This window comes from Delphinapterus leucas, chromosome 5 (assembly GCF_059928025.1).
Source record: "Delphinapterus leucas isolate spDelLeu-1000000601 "Yukka" chromosome 5, BTC_Dleu_Yukka2, whole genome shotgun sequence".
NCBI classification, from domain to species: domain Eukaryota; kingdom Metazoa; phylum Chordata; class Mammalia; order Artiodactyla; family Monodontidae; genus Delphinapterus; species Delphinapterus leucas.
Window position 1 is genome coordinate 61,185,935 of NC_143133.1, and position 21,040 is coordinate 61,206,974.

At 36.6% G+C, this 21,040-nt stretch overlaps 1 protein-coding gene across 16 annotated transcripts in view; it reads right to left on the reverse strand.

Moving 5' to 3' along the window:
- ARAP2 (ArfGAP with RhoGAP domain, ankyrin repeat and PH domain 2) overlaps positions 1-21,040 on the reverse strand; it is a 196,600-nt gene that overhangs the window by 136,657 nt on the left and 38,903 nt on the right. For all 16 annotated transcript variants that reach the window (XM_089911758.1, XM_089911751.1, XM_089911748.1 and 13 more), the window contains 2 exons: positions 7,778-7,847; positions 1,598-1,718 (listed from right to left, as the gene is read on the reverse strand). In XM_089911758.1, coding sequence (XP_089767884.1) covers positions 1,598-1,718; positions 7,778-7,847 — 191 coding nt within the window. The remainder of the gene's footprint in view (positions 1-1,597; positions 1,719-7,777; positions 7,848-21,040) is intronic.

Consider the following 21,040-nt stretch of genomic DNA (forward strand, 5'->3'; position numbering starts at 1 on the left):
TAAATATCCCAGGCTTTCCTGGCCATACAGTCTGCAGCAACTACTCAGCACTGCAACTAAGGCACAGAAGCAGCCATAAGGCAACATAAATGAATGAGAGTGGCTGGGGTCTAATAAGACTGTACTTACGAAAACAAGCAGCGGGCCAGATTCAGGTTACAGGCCAGGTTACCAACCCCAGCTCTAGGCTACAGTTCTTGACATTTGTTTTTAAATAGCAAGTCAAGTGAGAAACACTTCTTACGTTACACCTGGGCAGTATATACATAGGTACGTTTCACACTATGAGACTTACACTTACTGTAGGCAGTGCACTTTGATATTCCTTATTCTGCTGTATTTTATATTGGTTTGGTTTTTGTTTTGTGGGACTTTGGGGGAACTATTCAGAAACCACTACACTGATCTCACAAATTGACAGTGAGTGACTCACAGTTTGAAAAAATTTGCTGCAGTGTGAGCAGCAGTTGGGACTTATCCATTTACTGATTATCCCAAGTAATAATGGAAACTTCTCAGTGACATACAGTATTTATTGAGTGCTTTCCATGTGCTATGCATTGGCATATGTTCTAGGAATCCAGCAATTAAAAAAAAAATTGCCCCATAATTCCTAATATTGTTGTAGTTTATAAAAGGTAAATACTTACATGTGTAAAATAGTGTAAAATATTTACAGTTATGTGTAAAATAACTACTACCTACAAACCTCATGAGACTATTGGGAAAATGAAGCATTTAGCAAATATCACATATTCAGTAATTTTTCCATACCACTATTATTCAAACAATTAAGTACCAAGAAGTACTTTTTAAAATCAAGTTATCATCTCTACTAAAATAAAAGATGCTTTAAGTTAAAATTCTAATTCTTTAGTTAATGAAGATGGCCTTATTTACATTCTTTAAAAGTAGTACTGATATACTGAGAGTCAATCGAAGTTACACCAGAGAATTTTAATTTGCCTGTCTCTCCCTTCCCCATCTCCCCCACCCCAGAAAAAAGAGTCAGAGAAGATTTAAAGGTTTAGACTCCATCCACAAACCATGTGCCATCTTTGTATCAATTTTCACCATCAAGTGACCCGCAGCAAATGATACAGGTGAAAAAAACTCAAGAAATATAAAAGATACTCCAAAATCTATCTTAAAATGATTACCATGCCTGCTTGATCGTAAAAATAGGCCATACATAAACTTCATAAAACCAATGTTTTAATTGCTAGAAAAATTATTTTTCCACATTGAATAACTATTTTGCATTATCAACAACTAAAAGTGAGTTCCATAAGAGCAGAGATTTTTGTCTACTTTTCTTCACTGCTATGTACCCCAAATTTAGACGAGTCCTTGGCACTTAGTAGATTCACACTAAATATTTGTTGCATGAAAGAACAGTGAACAAACAACAATGACTTGTCAATTCGTTTATGTTTTAATATAATGGCGTTCAAAAAATTAATATAAAATGTAAATCATTTAAAAGTAACATATTTAAAGATTGTCTGACATTTCTATCGTAAATGGCTTATTTAAATCTTACGATTGGTCAGAAATTAATGTCTCTCTTTTTATAGGGATAAAGAAAGAATCTTACCTTCTTTTTCTACTCTAAAAACAAAAGTTCTTTGTGTTGTAACAACTTCAAATTTGTTGTCTCCTTGAACTCGTACCGTAGATATAGCAGAAAGGGGAATTATTCCTTTTGAATACTTCTCCTGTATTGGTTAGAGAAAAAGATCCATAAAGAAGAAACATTAAAATAAAATTCCCTTTATCAAAAACAGAATGGCAAGACATTTACAAGTGCTTCTCTTTCATAATTTCAATCTAAAATTTTAAAATCACATATAAATAGCATATATCCTTATACACACTTAAGTCCCCAGAAAGGAAAATATTAAGTGCCCCTTCCAAGTGAGATGTCTTTTCACTCTTCTCTTCATCTGCAATTAAGAGACAATGACTCACACACAAACAACATAGCAGACCAGCAATACATAGTTACAAAAGACAGCGGTGTGTTCTTTGAAACAATCTGGTCAAAATGATTTTATGGTGTTTGCAGGCATCTGCTGGCCATCACAGGTACTGTAACTACACCAATTCAAAACCACTGCTACATATTGTGAACAAGAATATTATCTAAGAAACCAGACTGTTGGATTGTATCAATTAACCCATATTACTCAATGCTCTGATAATGAAGATCTTGATCTCCACTGCATCACTTTTTATTCTCCAGTGACTGAAGAGTGAAAAAACATGGATTCGGCTCTTTGCAATTGGCATAGACCTATTACAATTTTGCTCAAGAAAGTCATTCTTAAGACTCTTGATAATTTTCTCCGTCTGCATTTTCCTGGACCCTCCTAAAACAATTGGCATAATCATCGCCCCCATAATTTCAACTATTTACTAAGAGTGTAACATTTACTGGGCCCTGTGTTGGAAAGAAAATTCCAACAGTATTTATATGTTCAAGTGGCCTCAAAATGAAAAACCAACTAACCAAATGAGAAAAAAGTTTAAAAAGAGTACAAGACATGGGAAGTAAGAGTACGAAGATGAGAATTCTCAATTCTGCTTACAAGAGGTCAGAGGTATTTTCACAGAAATAGTGACATTTGAACCTGACTTTAAGAAACCTTAAGTTAACCAAATAGATAAGTGAGGGGGCAGGGGGTATCCTGGCCAGAAAGACTGAATAACAGAGGTGTAAAGTAGAGAAGTAAGAGGAGCTGCAGTGTCGAGTCAAAAGAGATGAGGCTGAAAACATAAATAAAGGCCACATCATGAAAGGTCTTAGTGTCAAAAGAGTTTAGACACAACTTTATGGGGTTTCTTCTACAATTCCTTTCCATCATCCATGGAACCATCACTTTTGACCCAGGTCCCAAGTATCTGAAACAACTGGTTAGGAGAAGAATGCACTAAACCATTCCATGCAGATCACAAGGGTCAAGTTCACATTCCTCCCAGCGGCAAACTCCAGCCATACAATAGCAGATGGGTAAAAGACAGTTACTGCGAGCAACACGGCAGTCTACTGGGAAGTTTCTCCTTTGCCAGTTGAAGAGATACACTATACTCTCATGGTATTCCCTCTTAGTTATTTGACAGTTTCTTCTACTCTAACTCCCATTCCTGCCTTTATGTATCCATCAAAATCCTATCCATTCTTTAATGCCATCTTCAATAACAACACCATGAAGGCTTTCCTTTATCCTCTCAAGCAGCCAAAATCAAGTAAGATACTTGAACTGTGACTTAGGAAGATGAGGGGGCAACTTCCTGGGAAAAGGGGAGGGAGGTCAAGGAATAGGTACTAACAAAATAACTTTTTCTCCTTATTTTCCATGTTTTTGGTTTTATCTTCTGTCCCTAAGGAGAAAAAAAATCCCTTCTTACTATTTCAACTACCAAATTTATGTGGATAATTCTAAAATCTGTCCCTTCCTTCCTTGTCCATTTCCGTCAACTCCACTCCGGTATTTTGAATCAATGGGACATATAACTGTCCCATAAGCATCTCAAACTTTTAAACTGAATTAGCTCCTGAAAACATACCCTTCCTCTATATCTGTCCATAAAAATATCATTCTTCTGGTCAGTCTTCAATAGAGTAGCCTTTGACTTGTGCTTCTCTTTTGTACCCACATAACCTGGGACTCTTCTGACATCTACATGGTCAACTTGCTCCCTACCAGTTCCTGATTCTTTCTAGTCACATTAGCTTTATTGAAGTTCCATGAATACATTGTGGTCCTGCTCAGTCCAGTGACTCTACATACTCTGGTCTGCAAGGAACCATTTTTCATACCCGTTTTCACATACTTACTGCCTCTACATCTTTCCTATTTCAGCATGAATATATGCTCTGAAGAAAGCCCTCTGACCAGTCTCTTCTCTCAGGCCCTTCATCCTCACCCAGCCAGATAACCCTAATTTAACAGTAACCTGTACTTTCCTCTATAGCAATTACTAATTCTAATTTAAATGATAATTCTTTATATTTACTGTGGGATCATCTGATCAGTACAGTCTTTCCAAACTGACTGTGCATCCTACATCCATTTTCTCCATTACCTTTCACATAATCAGTATTGCTTATTTTCTGAATGAATGAATCCTATGTCCAATCAATCACAATTATACAAACTCCAACAGCTCATTTTTAGTATTTTTCGAAATTCATTTTTTTAAACACCTCCACTGGCCTATACAGCCTACACCCTGATAAATTAATGCCTGATTTACTGCACACTCTCCTGATTTGCCTCCATACTTTCAGCTTGTTTTCCCTCTCACCTTTCCTGCATATTATTGTTCAAATGTCATAGTTGGAGAGAATAAAGGAAACGTTCATGGAGGAGGAGAACAGGATGGGTCTTAAAGTTTGCACAGGATTTTCATGGATGGTAATGGCTAATGAGAGTCAGAGGGAAGAGCAAAACCATGGAGGTGAAAATACAGGAAAAGACACACAAGTTCTCCACAGTTGTACCAAGACACTGTTGATAAAGGTCACTGCAAAGAAACATATGACATGATTGGCTTAACAAAGAAAACCCAATAAATGCAAGCGGGTTATAATGGCAATATTAGACCAGGAAGTACTCTAGGAATTGACAGGAGGGAGAGAATGTCTCCCCATTGTCAGGCAACCTGAGAGATTCAAAGGGGCACAGCACCTTTGGGGACAGTGATACAGTCCCTCTGGCTGTAAGTTTGTAGTGGCTGAGTCCAGACGGTGAAAAATCCAGAATATCCAGAAACATTTACTTACACTTTATCCCCCAGGTGATCCACTGTCAAACTGTAGTTTGCCTAAGAATTAGAAGAGCTTACAAAAATACATCTCTAGTGAGATAATTAACTATATGTTGAATAAAACGTTGCCATTAACCCATTTTTCAGTAGAGAAAAAAATGAAGCAGCATTGTAGAGAAAGACACAGGAATTTTAAAAAGGAGATTTTCCTTCTTCTAGATCTCTTCGAAGAGATAAAAAAAAATTCCTTAAAAACATAACAACTCACCAACATGCCTACAATAATGATGTTTAACGTTAGTACTTATGGAAGAGTAATAGAAAAATAAATTCCCCAGAAGTGATAAAAATGTACTTAAGAAGCAAAATACTATGCTAACTTTAACCTCAGGAAGTTGTAGTTTCTCTAATGGCTCACCTATCAGCTTTTCTGAGATTCTAAGATAAATCTCAAAATTTTTAACACTGTAGAGTTGATTTTACATTTCCATTCTAACACACAATAAAAAGAAAAAAAAACTAAACTAAATGACACTAGGCTCAAAATGACTGCATTTTTCAGCGTGTGAAATTTTCCTTAAGGAAAGCAATTCTAAAGCATCCCTTGAGCCTATAATAAACAGATATCTAGGTCAAGTTTGCCATTTATCTACCACTTTCAGGCAATGAAATGACCACAGGGCAATTCTGCCCCCAGCTGAGTGAGAACAGGGGTGAGTGAGATCTCTTGGCAGGTGACCAGATATCAAGGCTGTTGGGATGATGCCATTTTCAGTAATACAATGAAAAGGCCTTGCTGAGACATGATTGAGCAGCACTGAGGAAAGCAGAAGAAAACTAGGGGAACAGGCAACTCTGCAAACTACCTCCTGAAAGTCCAACCACAGGCTTCTCAAGTGCACATTTAAACACTGGAAGACACAACTCCTTGGTGCACAGGACCACAAAAACTGCACACCCAGCTGAGATAGAAGCTATGGCCATACTTATGCTCTCTGTTCACTGGCCTTGAAATCCCCTCTTCCCAGTCTACCAATCCATCCCTTTTGCCAGAAGGGTCACAACAGAAACCACGTCTCCTTTTAGGAAACACCCATCCTAGTGTTTTGGGGTTTTTTTGCCAACATGAAACCACTCATCTGAGTAGTAAAGGAACGAAATGCCATAGGAAACAACAATTTGAATTTTTTAAAAAATTTTAATGTCAAGGTAAAGAATTTGTAATAATTCATCTTAACAAACTTTTTATCTCAATTTAAAACCAAGGCTACATCGTTTTTATTGCATCAGGGTGGATAGGTGCTCAGCTCCTCACTACAGTTGAGATGAGCTTTTAAAGGACAAAGAGAGTGAGTCTGGTTGGACAGAGACACTAGAAATTCTCTCTCCTGAATGATAATGATATCAACAACAACAGAGCCTGATGGCACAGAATAGTTTTCTTCCTCATTTCAAGCAAACCAGAGAAGGGCACAGGTGCTAAAGAAAACCAGAGGTCAGATTGCATCAGATACAGAGACTATATTTTACCCACCCTTGGTTACAGAAATTGTCTCAAGATTCAAATGAACAAGCAAACTGAAAACAATAGCTAAGGCAGAAAACTAGCTTTTAAAAATGTTCATCCCATATCTTGCAAATGTCAAAGAGGTGTGTTTAAACCTATCTGATGCTTTAGCGGGATCACTGCAAAGAGAAACCAATGAATACTTCTCTAAACTTTCAATTATTCTTAGTGTTGTAACATGCAGTGTGTATTACTTTCTGTCTAAAAGCATATGCTCTTCTTTCTTGTAGCACTGAACAATCAATACATGAAAGGGAATCTAAATCTCTATTTGAGCCACCAATAACACCAATATTAGGCAGTGAAAAATCACTAAATAATGAGAAGATAATATTAGATTATAAACTATAAATAAGAGGATGTGGTTAAGTGTTAAATCAATACATTAAAAGAATGTATATAGTTAAGATTGTAAAATTATATGATTTTAACTAACAAAAAATACGGTCTATTTATTAGTTGCAACTTTTTAATTAAGGAAATTTTCAAACACGTAGAAGTTGAAAGATTAGTACAAGGAACACTCATAACCTCAATTGGACAGTTGTTAACATGGTTATTTTTTGTTTTACCTAGCTATGCATGTGTGCATGTATATATATATATATATATATACACACACATATATATATAAATATACATATAGAGAGGGTATATATAGATAGGTAACATTTGAAAGACATTTGCATATATAATGACACTTCACCCCTAAATATTTCAGCCTACATCTCCTAAGAATAAAGACATTCTCATCCCTAAGGAGAAGGACATGATCAAAATAGTATCATGTTGTTAAGACTCAACTGCCTAAAGAATATATTGTAACCACTTGCACATCAAGATATTCAGTGTGCTCTAACTCCAAACACAACCTTCTCAGCTTCATCTCCCACTAGTCTCCCGAACATACTCTATTTTCCAATCAGAGAATCTGGGCATCTCATTGTTCTCTCTGCTATCAAGTCCTGTTCTTTCTAGTTTCTCTACGTACAAACATTCTTCTTTCTTCAAAATTCATGGCCATTAGAAATCTCATGCAAGAAGCATTCCTTGATTCTTCCACACCCCTTCCAGAGGACAAAATAACCTCTCCTTGCTTTGCCATTTTCTACTTGTGGTGTCATTTTGTAAACATTTTTGAGCACCCTCTAGGATAAAGGCAATTTCTTATGTATCTGCATATCACGTATAGCAAATCCCGTAGTTCGTAGGAGATATTCCATAAATAATTGTTAGATACTTAAGTTTTAAAAAATCCCAATTTTATATGTCTGGGAAAAGTTAAACTATGGAAAGAGTCAAGTGTTTTATCCTATGCAAATTCTTTTCATGTTGATAATCCAACTCCTATTCTTAAAGACCAAATCACATGCTTAGTTTATTGACGTACACTCAGCATGCGTAGGACAATCTTTGAAAACTGTAAAACGTACTTACCTTATCGTTATTGTAATAAGAAATGCTAAGGCCATCAAATTTCACCCATCTCTTCTGAAACATGCGTTTTCTGTAAAACGTATGAAATTGTCATTTTACATTTAAGAACCATGCACTTGGATTTTAAATACATTTGTAATATCGAACTGTGTTGAGTACATTCCAATTTGATAGTAAGCGGTGAAGAGAACAGTAGGCTATGACAATGTACAGTTTTGGCAATGGTACAAAGGAAAGGAAATATGTACAATGACACTTTCTAATCAATTGCCCTAGGTGCTTTTAAAAAAGGATACTGCTAACAGTGTCATCACTTTTTTTTTTTTTTTTTTTTTGGTACGCAGGCCTCTCACTGCTGTGGCCTCTCCCGCTACAGAGCACAGGCTCCGGACGTGCAGGCCCAGCGGCCATGGCTCACGGGCCTAGCCACTCCGCGGCATGTGGGATCCTCCCGGACCGGGGCACGAACCCGCGTCCCCTGCATCGGCAGGCGGACTCTCAACCACTGCGCCACCAGGGAAGCCCTGTCATCATTTTTTAAAATGTAACTTGCAGTGTCATCATCCACATCGGTAAGGTTGAGTAGAAAACAAAGTGTGGTCAGAAACACTATCATGGCACCCATATCCCTTAAAGGAGATAATTCCTCAATGAAGATAACATAAATTTTTATCCTTCATTAAGCTTATAACATTTTATCTTAATTTTTAAATTTTTGCTTTGGGGCATACATAATATTTTGCTAAAATAACAAAGCTTTGTCAATTGGATTTACATAGATATATTATTTAATTCTGATCAAATAAGGCCCTGACTAAATATGGAGAATCATTTGCAATCATCCAAAATTCATTGAAACATTAACATTTTGAGAAAAAGAATCATATGAAAGGCAAATGCAGTTTAAAATGGTTACTGACATGAGAAACAAAGCAAAATAATGTCATCATATGTTCCCTATTTAGGCATAAAGGAGAAAAAGATTTTCTGACTATATAAGGGAAAAGTGAAGACCCATTTCTAGTTGGGCTTGTTTTTGTTTTTTGTTTCAGTCCCCTTCCGCGAAGTCAGACAATCCTAAAGGTTTTGAATGTCTTATTCTCTATGCGACTCTCAGTGTGAACTGATACAATCTAGATACTTTTAGCCTTTATCACAGATAATATATGAAAACTAACTTCCTGTTTAAAAAACGAGTCATCTCTAAACAAACAGGTAGATAACCGTATCTACCTTTTCCTTTTGCAGTTCTCTAACATGTTTAAGATAAGGAAATGGTATAGCTCTCTGTGGTTTTCAGAAGACTTTAATGGTAGAAAAAGCACCTCAGAAAGAGTGGAGAACTTGTCTTCTGGGCTCTTTCCTGGGCCACACACACCTATTACTCTAGTGAAATACAGCGAGCTGCCCACATTGATCATTAGCCAAATTATTCTGCTTAAGATAAAATTAGAGCAAATCTGATCAAACTGAGAAAAGCTTCAAAATTCATTGGTATGGACAACACTTTCACATATAAGCACTGAATTAATCATGAAGTAATAAGAACGTAAGACCTTACAATTATATAACTACAACTAACGGCCCAGCCCTCTTTCCATCTTACTCCCTCTTCCTTCGGCTTTTTTTTGTTTTTTGGCTGTACGCGGGCCTCTCACTGTTGGGGCCCCTCCCGTTGCGGAGCACAGGCTCCGGACGCGCAGGCTCAGCGGCCATGGTTCACGGGCCCAGCCGCTCCGCGGCATGTGGGATCTTCCCGGACCGGGGCACGAACCCGTGTCCCCTGCATCAGCAGGCGGACTCTCAACCACTGCACCACCAGGGAAGCCCCCTTCTGCTTCTTTTTAACTTCCCTTGGCCTGTCATGTGTTCTCTTAACCTTGCAACATCCAACAGTGTCGGTTTTCTGCAACATCCAACAGTGTCGGTTTTCATTTCCTTCACTGACTCAAAGGTTCTTCAAGTTGCCAGCATTTAGTTACAAAGTAAAGAAATACTAAGCAAACACACAGTCATTATACACTGAATAAAATCACTTAGCACTCATTTCATACTGATCTCTGTCACACTTAAAGGCAGGTGAGCAGACATCTTCCCACACAATCTCAACAGTAATTCTATAAATCAAGATTTTGTTTTAGGCCCACCTTACATGGTGAATAGTAGTAAGCTAGAGCTCAGTAGTACATATAATCTTCCATTTTAGAATAAAAATAATCAACGTCTGTGGGAGATAACGGCCTTAGGACCTTCCATTTAGCCCTCTAACTCCTTTGCTAACTACTCCTTACCTTTCAGAGTTCCACCTAAACCACCTATACAGACACTTCTTCCCTGATGAGCCAATCCAAAGCAAGTCACGAAGCTGTCCTCTCAAAGCACCCTCTCCTTTTCCTCATAGCACTTAACACAATCTCTAATTACATGTCATGTTTGTTTAGTTGCTTGATATCTCCCACACCAAGGATGTTTCACTCTCTACTCTATGATCAGCAACTAACACAGAGACACATATGGCACTAAAAAAGGATCTGTTCAATGAAAGAGTGACATGATTAAGCACATATCCCCTTAGCAAAAAACAGCCAGATGACAGACAGATAAAACCTCAAATGACCACCACTCAAATAACCAGCATATTTTAAAAGAAAGGCTGCCAGAAGGCGAGAAAACTTCCGAAACCTCAGAGTTAGATTAAGTTTCAAAATGTGCCAAAGCTGGAAGTGAAAAAAAGTTTAGAACCTACATTTTTTTTTTTTTTTTTTTTTTTGGCTGTGCTTGGTCTTCATTGTGGGCTTTCTCTAGTTGTGGCGAGCGGGGGCTGCTCCTTGTTGTGGTACGCAGGCTTCTCATTGCAGTGGCTTCTCTTGTTGCAGAGCAAGGGCTCTAGGCGCGCAGGCTTCAGTAGTTGCGGCTCGCAGGCTCAGTAGTTGTGGCGCATGGGCTTAGCTGCTCCGCGGCATGCGGAATCTTCCCGGACCAGGGCTGGGAACTCGTGTCCCCTGCATTGGCAGGCGGATTCTTACCACTGTGCCACCTGGGAAGTCCCTAGAACCTACTTTAACATGTCTTACTTAAGATGGTTTAGTTGCGGCCACTTGGACTCAAAGTTTTCTTAGAATTCCATCACCATCTGGATAGACAGTCTGAGGTCTGAGGCATCATCCAGGAACTTAACATTCATGTCCACAGGAAAATGAGAAGGAGAGCAGGGAGGGCAGACAGCTCAGAGATCAGTCAGAGATGCTACCAGGTGACAAGCTACATTTCTCTTCTCAGGCACTGAATACAAACCACACACTGGATGCTTGGCTTTCTAAAGAAAGCCAACCAAAACGTCAGCCTCTGAGAGACTCAACACCTAAGATATTCCCCCAACTATTTTTTAATTTTCTCAGCTACCGGGTGACTATTAGATGTGTTCAGCCATTTTAACCAAATATTTTGAAAGGTTAAATCTGTTTAATAATCTATGGAAGGACAGGTAAATAAGACAAATCCCAGCCCACGTTGAAATGGAATGAGAGTGTGGCCGCTGAAAAATCAAATGTTCTGTAGTTGGAGAGAGCCACTTTGCTATCCTGCTGTTAAAACATTACTTCTGCTACCATTCATTCATCCAGTCAGCCATCAAATCTGTGGGTAACTATTCTGTGGACACTGTCCTCCAGCCATACTGCCTCCTCTGTCTAGATGCTTTCTTGCCTCGTGGCCTTCCCATATGCCATTTTCTTCATTGGAATGCTCCCTGCCTGTTCCTGACCTGGCTTGGATCCTTGAGATCCCTGAGATCTCAGCTCAAAAGTCATTCCCCCAAGTGGCCACCATTGAGTAACACATAGATCCTTCAGATTCCTTTGGTCTCTTGCTCCATTTCTTTACTTAATGACACTTAGCAGAATTTGCAATTATATATGTGATTTGTGTCCTCCACCTCCCATACTAGATATTGAGATCCTTAAGTGCAGAAACCATTTGTTTTTTTAATCAATGTAAAACCAGCAACTACCACAGTTTATAGCATATAAAATATGCTGAATATCTAGTGAATAAACTAACAAATACGTAGATTTCTCATTGCAAGATGCTTCCTCAAATTTTCATGTTACGTATAGAGAAAACAAATACTACTAACAAAACCACTTCACCCTTAATTTCATTTTTTGCTTTTTACAAGTACAAAGATCAGAATTTTTATATGACAAAAGCTTTGTAATTCATCATTAGTTTCCATGTAATTTTAAAATACATTTTATAGTTAAATATTTTTAAATGTATTCTTTAACGTGTGCATTTTGTACCTTCCTATTTAAAAATTCTAATTAATAAATTAAATGTTTCTAAAACTAAATTTATATAAACATGTTTAATCTATTTTTCTCATTAAATATGTCAACATTCAATTATTTTCTGCATGTGAACTTCAATACTGAATTCTAATAACTGGCTAATTAAAGATAAGAACTTATACTTAGATCCTTTCTCACAATTCCTCTTTCTAGCAAATGGAAACTTGAATTTAAATTGTTAAACTCAATAAATTAATCAAAATTTCAACTATTGATACATAAAAGGGAAAGCTTAAGAAGCACTATTGCTAAATTTCAGTAAAATTTTGAATTAAAAAAATTGGTGAACAGTAAATTTTTAAGAATTATCTTTCCTTACCAGAGTTAAATATTTTTCTCATGTATTTATAAAAATCTACTTGATACCAGGCAACTAAATCCAGTGTAATTATGTAAAATTAATCTATTACACACAATTGGAGGTTTCTAAAGTACTTTAAACGCTTTCTCTGACATAAGTTATGTCTTTCCCTTAAATTTTGATTAACAATTTATTTAGTAAATGTTAAAAAAAAAGATAAAGTATAAAATACAGTGTCACTCTAGTCTGTGTTCCTACTATCACATGACACAAATTAGAACTGACTAATGGATTATTATACAAAGAAGAGATTTTAAAGCCTGTCAATAAAGAATTTATTAATCTTGATAATAAAAACAACACTTATATAGTGCTTTGTTCTAGGCACTGTTGCAAGCCATATACAAACATTAATTCATTCAGTCCTCCAAACAATCATATGAGGCAAGTAATATTATTATTCCCATTTTACAGATAAAGCCACAGAGGAGCTGGCAGGTTAAATAATTTGCCCAAGCCACACAACTGATAAAGATCATTTCTGTAAGTCAAATCCAGGCAGTCTGGTCCCAAAGTCTATGCTCTTAACAACTACACAAAACAGACTCTGGTACATTTTATGGCAAAGCACCCTCAATATCCCTTTAGGTAGCAATAACATTTGACCTCTACCCATTTAATACATGAGTTCAATTCTGCAAAGTGCTTCAGAATTCCTTCGGGAAAAAAAGGTAAAGTAGACGTGAAAAATATTAGCCTAGGTTTTATCCTATTTTGTTTTTAGGGTTCTAAAGGAAAACATTTCTTTGAGAAGCCTTTTTAGAATAATTCATAAGGCATGTGTGGTGTTATTGAATGGATTTCTATAAGCACTTCCCTTGAGTTCTAGTAGGGCAGGTTGTGTGAAGTTTCAACTGCTATCATAAATACAGCCTTGCCACCTGGTGTCAGTTTTTGTTGTCTCAAAAACTGTGTGCCTTAAAAATTCTTTTTTAACAACAGTGTATATACAAAAAATTACATCTCTATTTATGAAGTATATACATGAAGGCACTCCTGTTTAATTTCAATCCTAAGTGCCAGAAGGTTGTTTTTTTTTTTAAAGATTACATCTTTTAGCTTTAAAAAAACTAAAAAATTGGATAAGCATGCTAACCAATGATATTAATGTAAAGTGGCAGAGGCTACCAAACTGTCATCTTTAAATATCACATAACCGAAATGAACCTCAAAGTAACTAAGTCAAATTTATGGCTTTTATTAATCATGGTATTTTAATCATCAAAAAATACTTCTCAATTATTCTAAACAATATCTAAGAAAAAAGATATCATAGACATGCTGTTCCAGATTCACCTGCCTTGTTTACATAATCCTGAAGAATTATATGCATATTTTATCTTATTTTCTACTCTAACCCTAACAATTTCCAAAAGTATAGATTTTTGTTTATCCAATTACTCATTTTCTATGTAGTTATTTTATCTCATTACCCTTAAGTATGAGGCTTTTAAATGCTGCAGTATTATATGACCCAGCAATCCCACTACTGGGCATACGCCTACAGAAAACCATAATTCAAAAAGATACATGCCCCCCAATGTTCATTGCAGCACTATTTACAATAGCCAGGACATGGAAGCAACCTAAATGTCCATCAACAGACAGATGGATAAAGAAGATGTGGTAAATATATACAATGGAGTATTACTCAGCCATAAAAAAGAACAAAATTGGGTCATTTGTAGAGACGTGGCTGGACCTAGAGACTGTCATACAGAGTGAAGTAAGTCAGAAAGAGAAAAACGCATATTATATGTATATGTATATTATATGTATAAAATAGATAAATAATAAGAACCTACTGTATAAAAAATAAATTAAATTAATTAAATTTAAAAAATAGTAAATGCTGCAGTATTAGTTATGAAGTATTTTATAGACACACATCCAAGGAATTATAATATTTCTAGAAAATATCAGCCCTTTTTTCTAGACTGTATTTCCTTACTCTTAAGTAAAACAAAATTATTGTTTCCAAGATTATATGAACCAAAATGAGTTGGGGCCAAAAAACAAAAACAAAACAAAAATTTTCTGAAATCCCAGCTTCCATTTCTGCTTTAAATGAGAAAAAACAAATTTTAAGATAAAATCTCAAGTGCTAAAAGGAGTTTTAGAAGCCAATGATAAAGCACAAATTTTAATGTGTGACTTCCAACTTTTACAATATTCACAAAGAGCTTTGTGCTTACATGACATGGTATATGAAAAACCACGTTAAAAGACTCAGACCTCTTTATTTTATGGAGTCATACTCTGTTAAAAAAGCAAAAAATCCAATATGAAACCAGCTTCTTGTTAAGACGACCAATGAAAAGTTTGCATTTATCTCTACTCCTCCTAAAACCTCAAAGGATCAAAAAACAAATAAAAATAAATAAATAACTACAAGCCAACACTGACCGGAAAAGTAAATGATAGCATCAGTATCAAGAAATCAGGAAAGCCTAAGAAGGGATAGGAACTAACTCAGGAGGTACCAGAGAACTGATTGCTAAGCCTGCAAGAGATCAAACTGAGAGGAAAACCAATTTACTCACAAAATTTCAGAAGGTCTCAGGAGATACAGGCACAAGTAACTCTGGAAGTGACTATGAAGGAGAGGGGGGTGCTGAGAATAGACGAGTTGTTGAAAGGCAATTAAAGAGATAAACTTGCACCCCTCACCACTCCATCCCAGAATCCCTCCCTTACTTCTCAGCTGGGAAACTGCCCCTCCTCTTCCTCAACAGGATAATAGGGTTTTATTCACTGGAGAAGATCAAACAGGGGTCTCTGGACTGGGAGACTCAGACAAGGCTAAAGGTAGGGGACAGTATTAAAAACAGTAGAATCACGTCTATATCATAAATATTTATCCTAAACGTCCACATTCCCCTACTGAGCTCCCAAAAAGCTGTTAACCACTCTTACCACCCTCAATAAGGAGATTCATTTAAAAGATACTGGCATGAGGAGTCTCCAAGGAAACACATTAGGAGAGTTTAGCAAGATCATCTTACAAGAAATAGAAAGACCCATCAGGGCCTGATCCAATCAGCTTTGTAGGATCTCATTTTAAATGAATAGCCCAAACAGAGAATCATTCATGAAAGGAAGAGGCAATAGATACGGCAAACTTCACTGTTGTCTTATTCTAAGAAACAGCCACAACAGCCCCAGCATTCAGCAACTACCACCCTGATCAGCAAGGAGCCATCAACACTGAGGCAAGACTCTCCACTAGCAAAAAGGTTATGACTTGCCGAAGGCTCAGATGATGGTTAGCATTTTTGGGCAATAATTTTTTTTTTAATTAAAAAAATTAAAAGCCCAAGATTAACAAAACATTTGAGGAAAACATCTCTAAGGTAAAAGATGGGGAAGAAACCCTCCTCCAAAATATTGAAAGAAACAGACACTACAGGAAAAGAAAGCTTCAAAACACTTATTAATATCCATAGAAAGATAAGAGAATATATTAAGTTCATGGAACAATAACAGTACATTATAAGATGAACAGTCAAAAGAAAGAAAGTGTTTTCTACATTAAATATAGGACAACAAAAAACAAAAGTGGGTTAGAAAATACAAGCTAAATAAGCTTTCTTAGGGGGCTGTAAGATGGTGAAATTGATATGTGTATGTATTTTGATTACTTCACAAATTCATAGTCCTGAGGAAGAATTTGTGGAGAAATGAATTTTAAGTACATAAAAAACTAAGTAAACCAAAAAGAATCAATAATTATTAACTCCAAGGAAAACTAAAGGTTGCAAATGAAAGAAAAATTAATCATATGTTGCAAAGCTCAAATATGAGTAGCATTTACATAGATATAAAGAGTATAAAACTAAATACAGATATAACATAGACATTTTATATGGCTACTTTAAAAGAATGATTAGATGGGAACTGTGTCTATGCAGGGGGGACAGTGGGTGAAAATGAATAAATATTATATTCCATGGTAGTGCCTCAACAGCTAATTACTAACACTGAAGAGTCAGAAAGAAACAGTATGAAAAAATTATTAAGATAAACAAAGTAACCCACAGAATGGGAGAAAATATTTGCAAATGAAACAACAAACAAAGGATTACTCTCCAAAACATACAAACAGCTCATGGAGCTCAATATCAAAAAAACAAACAACCCAATTAAAAAATGGGCAGAAGTCCTAAATAGACATTTTACCAAGGAAGACATACAGATGGCCAAGAGGCACATGAAAAGATGCTCAACATCACGAATTATTAGAGAAATGCAAATCAAAACTACAATGAGGTATCACCTCACACCAGTCAGAATGGCCATTATCAAAAAATCTAGAAACAATAAATGCTGGAAAGGGTGTGGTGAAAAGCAAACCCTCCTGCACTGTTGGTGGGAATGTAAATTGATACAACCGCTATGGAGGACAGTATGGAGGTTCCTTAAAAAACTAAAGATAGAATTACCATATGACCCAGCAATCCCACTACTGGGCATATACCCTGAGAAAACCATAATTCAAAAAGAGTCATGTACCACAATGTTCACTGCAGCACTATTTACAATAGCCAGGACATGGAAGCAACCTAAATGCCCATCGACAGATGAATGGATAAAGAAGATGTGGCACATATATACAATGAAATATTACTCAGCCATAAAAAGAAACAAAAATGAGTTATTTGTAGTGAGGTGGATGAACCTAGAGTCTGTCACACAGAGTGAAGTAAGTCAGAAAGAGAAAAACAAATACCGTAGGCTAACGCATATATATGGAATCTAAAAAAAAAAAAAAAGGTACTGATGAACCTAGTGGCTGGGCAGGAATAAAGACGTAGACATAGAGAATGGATTTGAGAACACAGGTGGGAGGGGGAAGCTGGGGCAAAGTGAAAGTAGCATCAACATATATACACTACCAAATGTAAAATAGTTGGCTGGTGGGAAGGAGCAGCATAGGACAGGGAGTTCAGCTTGGTGCTTTGTGATGACCTAGAGGGGTGGGATAGAGAGGGTGGGAAGGAGGCTCAAGAGGGAGGGGATATGGGGACATGTGTATGCATATGGCTGATTCACTTTGGTGTACAACAGAAACTAACACAGCATTGTGAAGCCATTATACTCCAATAAAGATGTATTACAAAAAAAAAAAGATAAACAAAGTAAGTACCAAAAGAAACTACTAAAGAAAGTAGAAAGTGGCTGCCTCTTGTGATAAAGTGGGAGAAGAGGAAAACTGCTTTTTTCCTCCAGTTTTATTGAGATATAATTGACATACCACACCATATAAGTTTAAGGTGCACAGCATAATGATCTGACTTACATACATCATGAAATGATTATCACAGTAAGTTTAGTGAACATCCATCATCTCATACAAATGCAACATTAAATATTAAAAGAAATCTCCTTGCGATGGGAACTCTTAGGTTTTACTCTTTCATATAGAACATGCAGCAGTGTTCATTATATCTATCATGTTATATATTACAAGTACTTATTTATCTTATAAACTGGAAGTTTGGACCTTTTGACTGTCTTTATCCACACTTATGGAGCAGGTGGAAAACTGCTCCACTAAAGCAGCCTTGGAGATTCTGGGCACAGGCTGGAAAGTCAGCCACTGACAAAGGAACCGACAGTATAAGTTCTGATCTCCCTCCAAGTCATGGGTGGCTTCTAAGTGATCTCTCAATCACTGTTTGGAATTCGACCCCTGTTTGGGTATTTGATCACTGGCTTTTTCATTTTCCCTAGTTCTGTGTTCAACCTGGACATGTAATTCTCTGGCAGTTTCTCCCTCCTGGTCCTAGAGCCTAACTTGTGTCTTCCATAAAATAACCTCAGCTAACCCCTCTATTTATCTCATAGACCTCAGGATATCCAGATATCACTGACATCAGTGCCTTTTCACTCCCTCTAGCCTGAAAAGTATTTCATCTAAAAACGCCAGTTGAAACGGTATCCACTTTCCGAAGGTCAGTCGAGCTGCTATTTCTCCTCCTTAGAAGATCTCTGAAGAAATGTTTTCTCAACCCCTCTGTAACCTCATGATTCTGTATTTTGTGGACCTTTCTGTACCAATTATTATACGTTATCTTTCAAATTTATTTTTATTTGTATTTTTTTCTGCCCAAAGTGGAAGATACAAAAAAGGCCAGGAACACATCCTGCTTATCCTTGTATTCGTCCAGAAATTCTTGAGCATATTATATACACAAATTTCTGAGTTAACCTTGCAATGTTCAGCTCCTGCTGTCCCGGACTGACATTACCACACAATGCTTCTCTATGGTTAAAAACATTAATTTTTTAAAAGAGGAATTTAGCTGAGTAAGAAAAAATGTTCTAAAACATCTTGTCAAGTAAAAATATGAATTCTTCAAGATATATTGCGGTTTTTATAACTATGCCCAGTGCGTGATACCAAACCCACAAACATCTTTAGAAAACAGCAGGTTAAAAAGTCAAAAGCGTTTCCTAGTTGCAGATATTCTTGGATATTTCAATACCTGGTTCTCCTAGAAGGGGTGTGGCACATTCAACCATATTCTCTTTGATTTACAGAAACTCACAGGATTCTTCCTCTGAGTTGCACATTCAGGAAATTCTGGAATAAATTCTATCCAGTCTTCCATATTTGCATCTACTCAGACTTGCTGAAAAGCTTGAGCGTATTAGTTGCAGATAGGAAAGGGGAAGGAAAGAGACTTGTTTTTTTATCTTCAAAACCCAGTGAGGTTTTTTTAACGCAAGACCATTTATTAAGTTTCTCATCTGCCTCACCTGTTTGAAACACTAACAACAAACCCAAGTTCAACATTTTATCAAGTTTTTTCCATACAATTTTTTAAACCAACAGTATAAGGCTATATTATAATTAGATCATTCGAATAGTTAAATAAATGTTCATACTTTAAGCTCAGCTGGAAATGTTTCCATATTTCTCTAGTTGCATGGTGTTATACAATTATTTTCTTACTAAATATTGGGCAGTTTTCACATACTGTGCATTGATTCAGAACTGGCATTTCCATTTCAAAGCAAACAGACACTCAGTCACATGAAATAAATCCAGATTATGAATTTTATTACTTTGTTTAATGTCACTCAAGACTGAGGACAGTTTCCAACACTATTTGGAGAAGGATAACCAAGTGTGGCTTTTTTTTTTTTTTTTTTTTTTGTGGCGTATCTTGTGGGATCTTAGTTCCCTGACCAGGGATTGAACCCGAGCCCACAGCAGTGAGAGCACAGAGTCCTAAATACTGGACAGAGCAGGGAATTCCCGCTATTTGTTCTTAAACTGTGTTTTGACAACACATGTCCTCACATACAGAAAACAGCAGGTTAAAAAGTCAAAAGCGTTTCCTATATGTCTATAGGGGGAAACAGAATTTAAATAAATGCACTGAGAGTTCACTGCTCTGTTAATGTACACCAGCACTATCAACGGCACCAGCAGATTTCCAACCAATACAGTGTCTGGAGTTTAGTTTTTACTACAAGATCCCTATAAATTAAAAAATAGCTGTTTTAGAAAGATTGAAAGAAAAAACGATGTCTAATACTAGTTTGTTTTTACTAATTCATTCAACAACAAACACTAAGAATATCTACCACTTGCTAGGCAAGCTTCTAGTTGCTGAGGATACCACAGTAAACAAAAACCAATATAGATGACTGTCCCCATGGAGCATATATGCAACAAATAAATCATCAAGTGTATAAGGTATGAGAAAAATAATTAAGGGAGTGATGGGGTGGTGAGGGAGGGGCAGTGATAATATTAACTTTGGTGTTCAGGGATTCGTGCAAAGGAGACTTTAGAGCAAGAACTTGAGGGAAGTAAGGTACAAGTCATGCTGCTCTCTGGGTACGAGCATTCACGGCAGAAAGAAGAACAAGTTCAAAGGTACCCGAAGAGAGATCCTGCTTCTTATTATGTCTAGATTTGATAGAATAATAAAGTAGTTTCCTTGTTCCGTAATCTATCAGGTTATAATTTTCGATGTGGAGCCCAAAGGAGATGGAGGAAGCTGGTATAAGATTTCAGCTAACCCTCAAATCTGTTTTATGCTACTATGGCCCACAAGCCAAACCTGGCCCATTAAATGTGTTTCTAAATAAAGTTTTATGGAAACACAGCCTCATTCATCAGTTTACACATTCTCTGTGGCTGCTTTCATGCTACAACTGCAGAGTTGCTGAGCGCCCACAGACACCATATGGCTGTAAAGATTAAAGTATTTATTATCTGACCCTTTACAGAAAAAGTGTACTAATACTTTCTCTGTGGAATTCAGAATGCCATCAAAATCAGTGCTACCTGCACCAAAGAGACATGCGACCATGAGTTAAACAAAGCTCAGTAACCTCTGCATAAGGAATGGGTAGGCATCATTTTGTCTAATTAATGAGCATCTTAAACACCCTCACCATAGCCTACTGAGTCTAACTAGAAAAATGAAAAATGGAGATTCCACTTGTGGTCTAATGAATACATGCTTCTTGGCCAGTTACACATATTTCTTTTAAGTCATAGCAATATAATCATGGAGAAGAGCTTTTTAATTT